Source organism: Haemorhous mexicanus, chromosome 4, assembly GCF_027477595.1.
Source record: "Haemorhous mexicanus isolate bHaeMex1 chromosome 4, bHaeMex1.pri, whole genome shotgun sequence".
NCBI lineage: Eukaryota > Metazoa > Chordata > Aves > Passeriformes > Fringillidae > Haemorhous > Haemorhous mexicanus.
The window spans coordinates 54,220,014-54,232,176 of record NC_082344.1 but is presented as its reverse complement, the minus strand read 5'-3'; the positions used below and the strand labels follow the sequence as shown (position 1 = coordinate 54,232,176).

General features: G+C 37.3%; 1 protein-coding gene across 3 annotated transcripts in view; it reads left to right on the top strand.

The window, feature by feature from the left end:
• The window catches only part of N4BP2 (NEDD4 binding protein 2), a 35,461-nt gene that overhangs the window by 8,273 nt on the left and 15,025 nt on the right, over positions 1–12,163 (top strand). For 2 of the 3 annotated variants that reach the window (XM_059844961.1, XM_059844957.1), the window contains exons 5-10: positions 1,063–2,290; positions 3,135–3,259; positions 4,391–4,479; positions 6,022–6,098; positions 7,639–7,794; positions 9,092–11,412. In XM_059844961.1, the coding sequence (XP_059700944.1) occupies positions 1,063–2,290; positions 3,135–3,259; positions 4,391–4,479; positions 6,022–6,098; positions 7,639–7,794; positions 9,092–11,412 (3,996 nt within the window). The remainder of the gene's footprint in view (positions 1–1,062; positions 2,291–3,134; positions 3,260–4,390; positions 4,480–6,021; positions 6,099–7,638; positions 7,795–9,091; positions 11,413–12,163) is intronic. The other variant, XM_059844960.1, reaches the window with a different exon arrangement.

The window sequence follows — 12,163 nt, the reverse complement described above, 5'->3', positions numbered from 1 at the left end:
ATTTAAATCAATTTGTATTCATATGATCAGATGGTATTAACTGAGATTATTGTAAGAATATGTACAAAGAAAGCAGATTTTGGCATTTTTTTGTATGTATGGAAGCTAGGTAACCATTAAAAGGACTGTTTTTATTCCCTAAATTGTACAGAGTTTAAAACTTAACAAATGTGAGAGAGTGCTGTTATAACTGTTGTTCATTTTAAAATTGAACTTGCTGGAATTACTGAGTCATGATTCGAACTCTTAATAAGATTCAACCTTTACCATAACAGTTTTATCTAAAGCTTATTGGAGAATGCTGTAAACATGTAGAATTCATAGTCTTGTACTGTAAGCAGTAGTTTAAAAATGGAAAGGTTAGCATATTTGAGTGCTAATAAGTTGTTTTCATACAGTACAGAAGCTGGAAGGATGACAAAGATTTTGTTTAATGAGTTCAGACAGAGTCATACTTAAATGAGCTTAAAGTTTTTGCTACACTTTCAGGAAAACAGAAGCTTAACATTAGGGCTCAGATGTTTGTGCTTGCTTTTCATTTTGTTCATGTTGATCACTGGTACCCTCTAGTCAATTCAGTGGCTTTACAAAGAATTAATGCAGATACTGGATTTTTCCGGGGATATTGGATAGGACATTTTAAAGTGGGCCATAGTGAACGTACTTTGCGTACTTCTATCTCTTTCATCCTTTGTAGAATTTTTAGTTCATTTTACACCATTTCAGCTATATGAGATAGATTAGAAATAAGTATCCATTTAAATATCCAGCTCTGACATTTTTTTCCAGTTAAAATTTGTAATTTTTAGACAGTATTTCCATAGTAATTTTTAAGTTTATTAGGTTGTTATTTTCAGTATGTCCATATTGAATTCTGCCTTTACTTCTAACGAAAAATGGATCAAGGGAGTTTCAGAAGTTGTGTTTAAAGGTGAATTGCTGAACTGTCTTTTGGTTGTTTAATTAGTTGTAATAAATGCTTCCTCAAGTGAAAAACTGCATGCACATCAGCTTGGATTTGTTTAGTTGAGTATGCTTCATTCTGTTTATCTTAACCAACAGTAGAAAACGCTATGGATCATCTCCTGGAGCTGTCCACCCATGCCAAAGGAGTAGCATCTTCAGAAACCTTGGGATTTGATTTAGCAGCATCATCATTACCTCTTGTTAATCAGCAAAGACCTGTTGCAAATGAAAGAATGGGGGAAGGTACTGCAGCACATAGTTATTGTGGAGCAGCAATAGAAGAGGTCCTGTCACCTGGTGTACAGCTGACTGGAGAACTGGATTCCCTTCTAGAAAATGCCTTTCAGAGTTACAGCTTGAGTGAGGAATTGCCTAATTCTGCAAATGACCAAATAGCACATGAGCACCCTATGGAACAGGATGGTTTTACCGAATTTCCTGAGTGGGAAAAACCTGATTCGGTTTGTGATGTCCTACTTTTTCCACAGCAAGCAGAGACAAATAATGAGGTTTTAGAAAACTGCTGTTCACAGCTGCCAGTGAGTCAGCTGAGCATCCAGACAAGCTCACCGTCTGCATCAGGCAGTTTTGCAGAGATACTGGAAGATTCTGATATGTTGGAAATACAAGTTCAACATGATGTGGCTTCGGAAGTATATAAACTATCAAATGGAGAAATATTGTGTGAAAATTCTGATCAGACACAAAATACTGTTTTGGATCAAAGTAGTATGACTGCTGCTTCTTGTGGGTCCTCCCAAAGACCTATGGAACTTGGAGCAGCTGTTTCTGGAGATCCTAATTCAAGGTGCCTGGAACAACATGAAGTTGCAGTGACTGCCTTTAGCAGTTACCAGAGTGCTTCTCTTCCAGAGGCGTGTATCTCTCCTGAAATATCCAGTTCCAAAACACAAAAACCTGCAGATAGTCAGCAAATTCAGCAGGGTTATAACTTAAATTTTCCTACACCATCAGGTCAATCTCAACAACACTGGAATCTCATGGCTCCCGTGTTTTACCCATCCAGTGGAAGTCACAGCTTTGTAATTCCTGTGGCTGCCAGTCCAGGGCAGTGGAGACCTGTTTCTGACTGTAGAACTTCGGAAAAAGGACTTTTTCTTTCCTCCCCAGTGGTTTCAAATGCCTGGGATGGCAGCTCTTCTCTGAAGGTATGGGGAAATCAAGATAGAAACTCAAAATTGAACCTCCCGCAAGCACAGCAACCACGTGTTTGTCACATGATGAGAAAAAAGATGCAACTAATAGGTCAAGTACTTGTTCTTCTCAGAGGTGTTCCAGGATCAGGAAAATCATATTTGGCAAGGTAGAACATTTATATTGTGAGCTTCTAAAAAACTTGCTTAATCATGTACAGGATTTGGCCTAGGCAGAGACAGTTTTTTTACAGTCTACTTGTAAATAGTAATGCACGAACCCTAATTGCAAGCTACGCAGTACATGCAGTGTGGTGGGTAATAATTGCTGAAAGCAGAGTTGTTTGCAGGTCCTTTCCTAGTGGAAATTGAAATAGGAATGATGAGCTTCAACTTCTGTCACTGAACAAAGGAGTTTGTCAGCAGAGCATCATTGCTGTAGTGTTAGGTCTTCTGTATTCTTTCAGTCCCAGTTTATTTCTAGTGTTTTCTTCAAATAACACTGATGGAAATATGCCAGCTCTTTACAGGCAGAAATTCCCCTTTCACTGTGTGACTTTTATTATATATGTATATGTTAAGCTTCTTGGGGGGAATTTTTGATTCCTTTTCTTACTCTCTGAAAGCCTAGATTGAACTAAGACTAATTTGACTGACACCTGAAACATGTGGTGCAATTAAGACAGGATATTTGTCAGTGTGAAGGTATGTCACTACATGTAGATGGAAAAATACTTCCCTTGATGTTTTGAAATGAGAGACATGTAGGGAAACTACATCAGCTCTCTCCCCTAGATAATCCTCAGCCTTTGGAAAAAACAAGGGAGGGAAATTATTATAGATCATATTGACTTAGAGGTTGATTTTTTTTTTCTTCCTCTTACCTACATTTGCTGCTTCCATTCTAAATAATTTTAGTATTGTGCAAGAGGCTAAAAAAATTATGTATGGTAGTTGACATTGCAGCTTGGGAGGAGAAGGGGAAAAAGCTGTTTAATTTTTGATCTCTCACAGGAATTTGCTTGAGGATAATCCAGGTGGAATCATTCTTAGTACTGATGATTACTTTTACAAACATGGACAATACCATTATGATCCTGATTGCTTAGGCGAAGCACATGACTGGAACAGGAAACGAGGTGAGATATAAATAAGGGATTAGCTTGCTCACAATTCAGTGCTTGTGTGCTGTTTAAAAATCTGCCTGGCTTGTTACATGACAAGTGTTTACCCCATTGTAGAAGTATTTTTTAATATGTGCAGAATAAAGAGTAAGAGCACAAACTCAGAAGTCATCTGTTCATTGAGTGTTTTGCAATTAGAAATGCTACTGTCTTTGTCAAGAGTATGTTTTGTCCTCAGATTTTATCATAGTATGTATTTTGGGTAGTGTCCCATTTCTAGAGTGGTTACCTACACCATCTCCCAGAAATATTTCTTCTGAGATGATCCATAATATACATATGTAGTAAGTAATGAATACACAAATAATACACAGATATCTTCCTACTCTTAGTTACCTTTTTTTTCTCTTGTACGCAAAACTGTTGTCAAATTTAAACAAAATTATAAGAGCAAGACAAAGTAAATTATTTTTTCCCCATTTCATAATTGGGTGGGGTTTTTTGACAGTGACCTGTGCTAAACCATAGAACAAGCTTTTAAACTTTTACTTGCTAAATTTGAACCATGATCCCTTTTCTGCTGTCAAATTTCTAGTAGTGGAGAAATGAAATAATAAATGTGGAATTGTTCAGACACATTGTAACATGTCTACAGAAACATGGTGCTGTGTCTCAAAGTTAGTGGCTCTATACATTTCATTATTGTGTATTTAAATTACAATAATTCTTTTGGTTTTTCATATTTTATACAGTTTACAGAGTGGACTAATCTTAAGACTGTTATAAAGCCAAGAATTTTGTATGCAACAAAGAAGTCCACTTTAAGGTGATCATGTAGTTTTTTTAGTTTAATTTACTGATTGATTAGTCATTTGATGCATTTTACATCTGCATTTTCATTCCTTGATTATCATACATATGTTAATTCAAAAGCTAATGCCATATCTCAGTAACTTTACATGTGAGGGGGGAAATAAAGGGCCTTGAAACAGATCAAGCTATGGCAAGAGTTGTTTACACAGTGGTTAATCATTATAGACTGTCTATGTGAAAATAGAAAAAATTTAGAGAATAAGTATTAATATGTTCACCCTATTGTAATGAAATTAACTGTATTACATTGTTTTGTGCATGTGTGTTTTTCAGCCAAAGAAGCGTTTGAAATGCAAATCTCTCCTATAATAATTGACAACACAAACATACAAGCATGGGAGATGAAGCCTTATGTTACTTTGGTTAGTATTACAATTTGACCAATGTGAAAAGAGGTTATTGTCTAGCATGGCAACAACGTATGTTTTAAATTGGGAGCGTCTTTCACAGTCTAGCTTCTATTCCACAAGGAAGTCTGGAGCAAAAAAGCCAGTGTTGCATGGAATCATATTGCCCAGTGTCATGTTGTGTTGCATGACTCAGTGTCATGTGGTATATGAGCATTAACCAGGCCCAGTTACCAAAAGCAAAAGCCAAGTGCTTTGTTCTTGGGGCCAAAAGCAAATGTTGTTGAAGAAACTGGATTTTGTTCCTCTTTTATATGATCAGTAAAGTTAGAAGCTGCTTTAGAAATGCAGTCAACACTAATGAACGAGTGATGTGTGATGCTCTGTAAAACTTGAAAACTCAGTTCCATCTCAAATATGACGTAGAGGCAGATACCAGTAGGAGGCTAGTGTTACCAAATGTTGCTAGCTTGCTTGAAGTTACGCAGATTTGCTTAATACTTTTTGTTGAAAAGATCCCACCTTTTCACATAATAGTTTTTAAATGGTCATCAACACTTGTAGAGTCTAGAGTGTATTTTGCTGTTGATCATTGACCATATTGGTTGGTAGTTAGAGCAACATTATTTTGTGAAATTGGTTCTGATTAACTGAAATAATACATTGCAAAAAAGTATTATAATGTAGATATGGGATTTCTCCTTGCCTGTTACAGAAACACAGCAGAGAGTGTAGTACATATAATTGACAGCTTTTGAGCAGATACCTTATATATGCTGCATGTGCAAATGGATTAATGAACAGTGAGACTTTGGCACACATCATTTTTGTTAATAAAATGTTTATTTTATTATCCTTGTATTTATTAGCAGCTGTCAGATTAGCAGTTCTTTTGTAAGTTATGTCTTTCATTTTGCTGTATACTGAAATCGAGATGCAACAAGAGTTCTTCCAGAAGTGCAGTGTTTGGTACAGTGATAAGAATTTTTTTCTGAAAACAAGAATGGGGAGAAACAGCACAGTACTTGCAGTGTTTCTCCTGATTAGACTTTAGGCTCCTTTTCTGTCATGATGAGACTGAACTATATAGAAACCATTTACTTGCAGCTTGGTCAAGTTCCCCATGTGGCAGGAGGGCTGTCCACAATAGCTGTGCTAATGTAACTGAATTGCTTGTTTTGGAGCTGGTTCACATCTGGTCAGCTCTGAATGTAAGCTGTGTGCTTTCCTCTGTCTTGGAGAGGCTGTGTAGACATGTGCATGCTGTATCTGGAAAGAGATGATGTTTTGTAGTATTGTCTCAGAGAAGACACGTCATGGCATACATTTAATTTTATGGTAAGAGATACATATATGTTTTTCTTTAAATCTCAGTTTATATAAACTGAAGTGCAACACTGAACAAAAATGTTTGTTCCAAATGTTTTATTCCATAGGTATCAAAAATACAAAAATCAGCTTTGAAGAAGCAAGCTTTGCATGTAGTGTGCTTTGTCATAGAAATAAGAAATGAGTGATGTGGCGTGTTCTGTTTCATATTACATCTCTTTTGTTCAGGCTCAGCAGTTCAAATACAAAGTAATGTTCCGAGAACCAGACACTTGGTGGAAGTTTAAACCAAAAGAACTTGAAAGGTAAGAATGTAAAGGAAAATAACATACTGGACAATACAAGCTATGGTTTTAAAAAAGGTGTTGTTTAGTACAATGGCTAATGAAGTAGCAAGGTATCTGTCAAAATTTTTGTGATAATAAGTAGCTTTTTAATGGTAGTTTGTGGACTTTTTTATGTATGTATTATAAGATCTTCTGTCACTTCAGTTACATTCAAAAGGTACTGTTAGCAATAGACACTGATGTTTTTATTATTAGAGTTCTTTGCATGTAAGGTGTAGTGACTGTTCCTTTGGGTCGCTGTGGTTGCAAAAATTATGTTGGGTTGGAGCTGGTTTTGCATAAAATATAAGAAAACATAATGAGAAAATTGGCTAGATGCCAGGTTCAAATGTTGTGTGTCCAAAGTGAAGGCCTATGTGTCTCTGGGGAGGGACTGCAGCTCTTAAATTCCTTTTTATGACTTGGATGCTGGGACAGAGTGCACTCTTAGCAAATTTGCAGTTGATATGGAACTGACCAAGAGTAGTTTATTCAGCCTTAAACAGAGATAATTAAAGAAGAATAATTGTGTTCTTTTCACTACCTTTTGAAACATTATAGAGAAGACTAAAAAGAGTTGTGCAGGGGTAGGACAAAACAAACATCATCAAGTTGGAGCTCTAGATTAGATAAAAGAAAAAACCCCAACATTTGCTTTAAAGGTGGTTAGGTACTGAAAGAATCTGCCCATAGAGTTTATAGACTTTCAGTCATTTTGGATATTCAAAATCAGACAAAAAGCTGTGGGCAACCTGATCTAGCTGTACTTCCTCTGAGTAGGAGACTGAAGTATGGAACTTCCAGAGGTCCCTTCCAGCAGAAGTTATTTTGTTATTTTATAGTATCTGTTGTCATCTGAATTTGCATGTTTAGCTTAAGGTTGGCTGCTTTTTAAGTGAGGTAAGGTAGATTATTTTCCTTCTTAAAATAAAAGTTAAACTTTTTCTTCTGTATTTTCAATTTCTCTTTTACTATCCTTGGCAAGATTCACTTGTTCTAGGTGTCACTGCAGCAGAATACAGTGCTAATTGGTGCTTAACAGAGTTAGTGAAAATTTCTGGCTGAAGGGTGTCTGGAATAATAGGTGAATAGGTTTTCTTCAAGGCTCAATGAGTTCTTAGTTTAGCAAAACTGAGGAAAAAAGGCTGAATTCAGAAGTCTTCTGTATCCTCTTTGGTATCGTGCATCACTGTCAGGATCTGATATAGTGTGTTTTCTGAAACTTATTTGAGGAAGATGCATTATTAGTACAGTTTTAGATTTTAGTACTATGCAAAACATCCAACTGCAGTACAGGGAGACCAGATGGGGTGGAGAAGTGGAGCAGCAATTTGTCTGATGTGTCCTCTTTGCAATGCCTTAGTGCACTGATACAGAAAAAATTGCTGTTTCACAGCTTTTCATCTGGCTCCCTGAATTCTTTGGTTAGTCTTACTGTAAATTTATTAAATTATTCTCCTTTGTCATTGTAATACAGAAATTTGAAATGGCTTAATTTTTGTTTGTTTTCAATTCATAGGAGAAACATTCATGGTGTATCTAAAGAAAAGATCAAAAGAATGTTGGAACGGTATGAACGCTGCCTCACTGTTAGATCAATATTGGATTCTTCAGTTCCAGACAAATCAGAAGCTGCTGGTTGGAGTGAAGATCCTTGTCAGGAGGAAAGCCAGAGGTTAGATTCTTTCACTAGCTTTGTAGCATCAAATAAAAGGCTAAAAATGTAGCCTTTTAGCTTCATAGCAACAAAACTTGGGTAATAATGTCAAACGGTGAATGCATTGAAAAAGACAGTTAAGAAACACAAAAAATCCCTACATAGTTTTTTAAATTTTTAAAAATTTCAGGATTTTCAGAAATGAGTAGTCAAGGGATCTAGTCAACTTTCCAATGCTTTTGAAAGCCTCCCATTATGTCTGTATTACTTTTCAAGAAGCCAATCTTGACTGACTGGCTGTTATCTTAGAAATGTATTATTGGGTGTATGCTATAGATACAAAGCGCTTAAAGTCTAGAAATTGTTTTTTAGAAGAATGTTGTCCCAAATAAGGGTAAATTGCTATTGCCAAGTTTGTATGTTGATATTAGATTATATCTTTGTGGTAGAAGGTGTATTCTCTGTGCAGTAGTAACAGGTTTTACTTGCTCTTCAGTATACTTGATTTAAACTTGCCTGGGTTTCCGTTGGCTGGATCCAGGACTGTTCTGTAGTTGCCAGTCTGGATTGTTCTGTGTATCTGTGTATTGTAGTGCACGGGAATGGCACTCCCCAGTTCAGTGCCCCCACTGAGGCTCCCAAACCACAAGCTGCTCGTTCGCTCCCCCTTCCTCTTCCCGCTTCTGCTCCAGCAGTAACGTGAGGTGGTATAGAATAACCTCTGTGTTCTGGCCAAAACTAGGACACATAGGAAATCAGATTTTATTTCAGTTATTATTTCACTTGGGTTTTGCATGTGTGATGTATTTGAAATGGTAATTAATGGAATGTAGTTGATTGTGAAAAACGGTTTGACGAGAAAAGGCACATTCTCTCCTAGTTAATGTCTAGATTGTCTTTAGCATTAAGCCCACAGGAGAGAGCAACAGTCATTAGTTAAAAGTATATTTACCAGACTTGCTGGTCTGAATGAGGAAGTGTCTGGCAGCAAAGTGCTTTGATACAAAACTGAATGCTGGAAATGGGATGGGGGGTGGGAGATTGACTCCTGAGAAAGTGTTCTTAGCACTGTGCTCTAGTAAGAAGAGCACAAAAGAAAGTTACTTAAGAAAGTACTTAGTAAAGAAAGTTCATCTTTGCTTAGCTCCTTTTTTGTTGAGGAGTGTTGGAGTTACAGCTAGTTATAGATTTGTTTTCCTTCTACTAGAAGTCTAACTAGGTTAAACTCTCTGTCTCTAACTGGAGTTTAAAATGTGGACAAATGTTTTAAGAAGGTTTCAAATGGGTTTATATTTCATTCCAATTTGTCTTTCAGAAAGAGAGAGGCACATTCTGATGTAAAGGAAGAAGAATGTTTTGCTTCTGAGGTGGAGCCTATTGAATTAGCTGAAGTTGATAAAACTTCTCCCAGTACTTCTCTAACATTAGAAAGTAGTTGTGACCCCGAGCATTTTCAGAAAGAGGAAAAAGAAATGGAAAATAACTCAGTGGAACACAATCCTGAGAAAAGCGCTGTTCAAGATGACTTGGAAATTAATTTATCAGATTGCATCAAAAGAGAGCTGCCCTTGGAGAAGAAAGAAGAAAAGGGATTAAAAACAGAAGAAGAAGAAAATACTGAAGCAGAAATGGATGAGGTTGATGTGATTCCAGCTGAAGAGACTGTGAACTTACACACAGGTGGAGCTGAGGAGCACAGTGATAACAGCAGTCTCAAAGTTCAAACTGCAGTTGAACAACTGGGCGGAATGTGTGTGGAGCCAAAATCAACACAAACGAGTAACATGGTGGAACCAAGCAGTTTGGCTTTTGATGCATCAGGAAAACCAGAACTACTAAACTTTCTGGGTGACTGGCCCATGGAACAAACAATGGGACAGAGAGTCAAAAGATCTAGAAGACTAGAAAAATCTCCTCTGAAGAGTGATAAGGAAGGTGAAACTCCCAGTCAGCAGCATTCTGAGATAGGTAAAGAGCAAGTGGGCCTGCCTGAGACATGTACTGTTGAGAAAGGACATGAAGATGAAAATCTACCCTGTAGCTGTTACTCTGTTAGTTCAGATAAAGTTACACCAGAATTGGAAATGTTAGGATATTGGCCTGTCTCAGCCTCATTAGAACAGAGACAGCTAAGGTCAAGGAGAATGAGAAGGACAAATTTAAATCAGTGTGATGAAGACAGAAATACTGAAGACGACACTAATATGAATGCTCTTGAAACTGTATGTGTGATTCATGGTTCACCTGTGAACACTGAAGGGCAACCAGATATAAGGAGTTTGCCTGTGCACCAAGAGGAAATAGTAGCTAGTGAAACAGTAAGTGAGGAAAAATCCCAGCAAAGTAAGAGAACAAAGAAATATCACAAATTAGCCCTCACTTTTACAAACAGCAGCTTGGCACATCCCAGAGAAGAGGACCACTTGTCTAAACTTAACCTGGCAGAAGAGAAACAGGAAACAGACTTATGTAGGCAAAAAAGTAGCCATTCACAGACTGAATCACAGGACTTTGCTCTTCTGTGGAGATTAGAAAAGAAAATGCTTTTTCCTGAGACAACAAAAATACTGCATGGCAGGTTAGATGGCTTCAAACCGAAAGACATAGATAATGTCTCAGATTCTCAGGATAAAATACCCTATCGAGTTACGTATGATAAAAGTACTTTTGTGGAGGAAAGTGAGCTTATCAATATTGATGAGTCTGAAAAACTAGATACACTCTGTAAGCTCTTTGAGTCTGTTTCATTTGAAGCTCTGAAAGATCTGTATGAAAGATGTAACAAAGACATAGACTGGGCCACAGGTCTGCTGTTAGACTGTGATGAAAAGTTACGTAAAGCTGTTGGTACTGAAAGCTTTCAGGTAAGCGAAGCTGAGCCAGTGGTCACAGATCTTGATTTCAAGGCAAGTAGAAACTATGATGAGAATCTCAAAGACTGCAAACGAGGCCCACAGCTCTCTGGGGCTGGTGATACCTTTGAGACTTTAGAAGGCAAGGACTCATCACTCAGCATTTCAGACAGTAGGGCTGCCAAGACAGCTGTGACAAGTGCTGATGTTTCTGACTCACTCACTGCTACCTCACTGGATAATTCAATGGAACTGAAAAATTCTGTGGATTCAGCCCCTAGAACCAACACAAGCAACTCAGCAGCAGGTGTCATTGAGCTGTCTGTTTCAGGAAAGCAGAAGGGAGGGAGTGAGAGTCCTCTTGAAGAAACTGCGAATAAGCCATCACTTTTACAACTTGATGCAGGTTTGCCTCATGATCCTAACACAACTTCTACCAATTTGAAATCTGAATTAAACAATGAAAGTGACAGTAACCCTTCAGAAAGCAATGCCAGAAATTCCAAAGGGACTGGTTTGTTACTGGAAATGGATTGTGCACCTCTGGTTGGTCCTAGGAGCAATAAAGAACTGGAGATGGATAAAGAAACTCAGGAGAATTCCAGGGAGATATGTGGTAAAGAAGAAGTTGACACTCCAAGCTGGGCTGCAACTAAAGCCAAGAGACAAAGCCCTATACCAGCATCACATGCAGCCTTCAGTATAGATTGCCTAGAACTAACATTGCCTCCTGAATTGGCACTCCAGCTGAAAGAGATATTTGGACCTGTTGGCATTGATGCAGGTATGATGTAATTATATAAATGTTTTTATGAAAAAAAATTATTTGGATAGGAAACCCTTTCTTTCTTTGCCTGTGCTTTTTTCCCTTCATGCTTAATTTTTAGGGAATAGATTCCTGTAATTCTTCATGATACTGGCAGTTGATGTTGTTATTGCAGAAATGAAACTGAACTAAGCATGGCATAAAATATAAGTGCAGTAGTGCTACCTTCTGCCTTTGTCTTTTTGTACATGGAGATACTTCAAAGTAAAAAGAAAATATATTGGCTTATTTGCATTCTGAACAACAGGCCTTTGAGCTTATATTCAAACTCTGAAGAGATATTTAAATGATAAGGAATATGCAAATTCTGGCTGATTAGGAAAGAAGAAAGGAAAAAAAAACCTTTAGGCATCACTTAAGTTGAGAACAAGAAGATGGATGGTTAAGGGAGATGAAGTTGGCTGTGTACTTAAAAGATGACAACAGACCCGTCTGCTGGCAGATTATGGTTAAGGAAGCCATAAACAGCTTGACCATGCTTCTCAAAAGTTAAAGAATGATAGAAAAAGGAAAAAAGGAAAATAGGAGGAATATACAGCTTGATGTTTTTCTCTCTTTTTCCCCCACACTTTTTCCTTTTTTTTCTTATTTCTGTCTTTCATCTTGAAGATTGCTTTATGTGAAATCCTGGATACCTGATTTATTGGTGGGTTTGAATACTGGCCTCTTTGCCTTACAGACATAGCTCCTTAAAAAAAAAGTTTGTTTT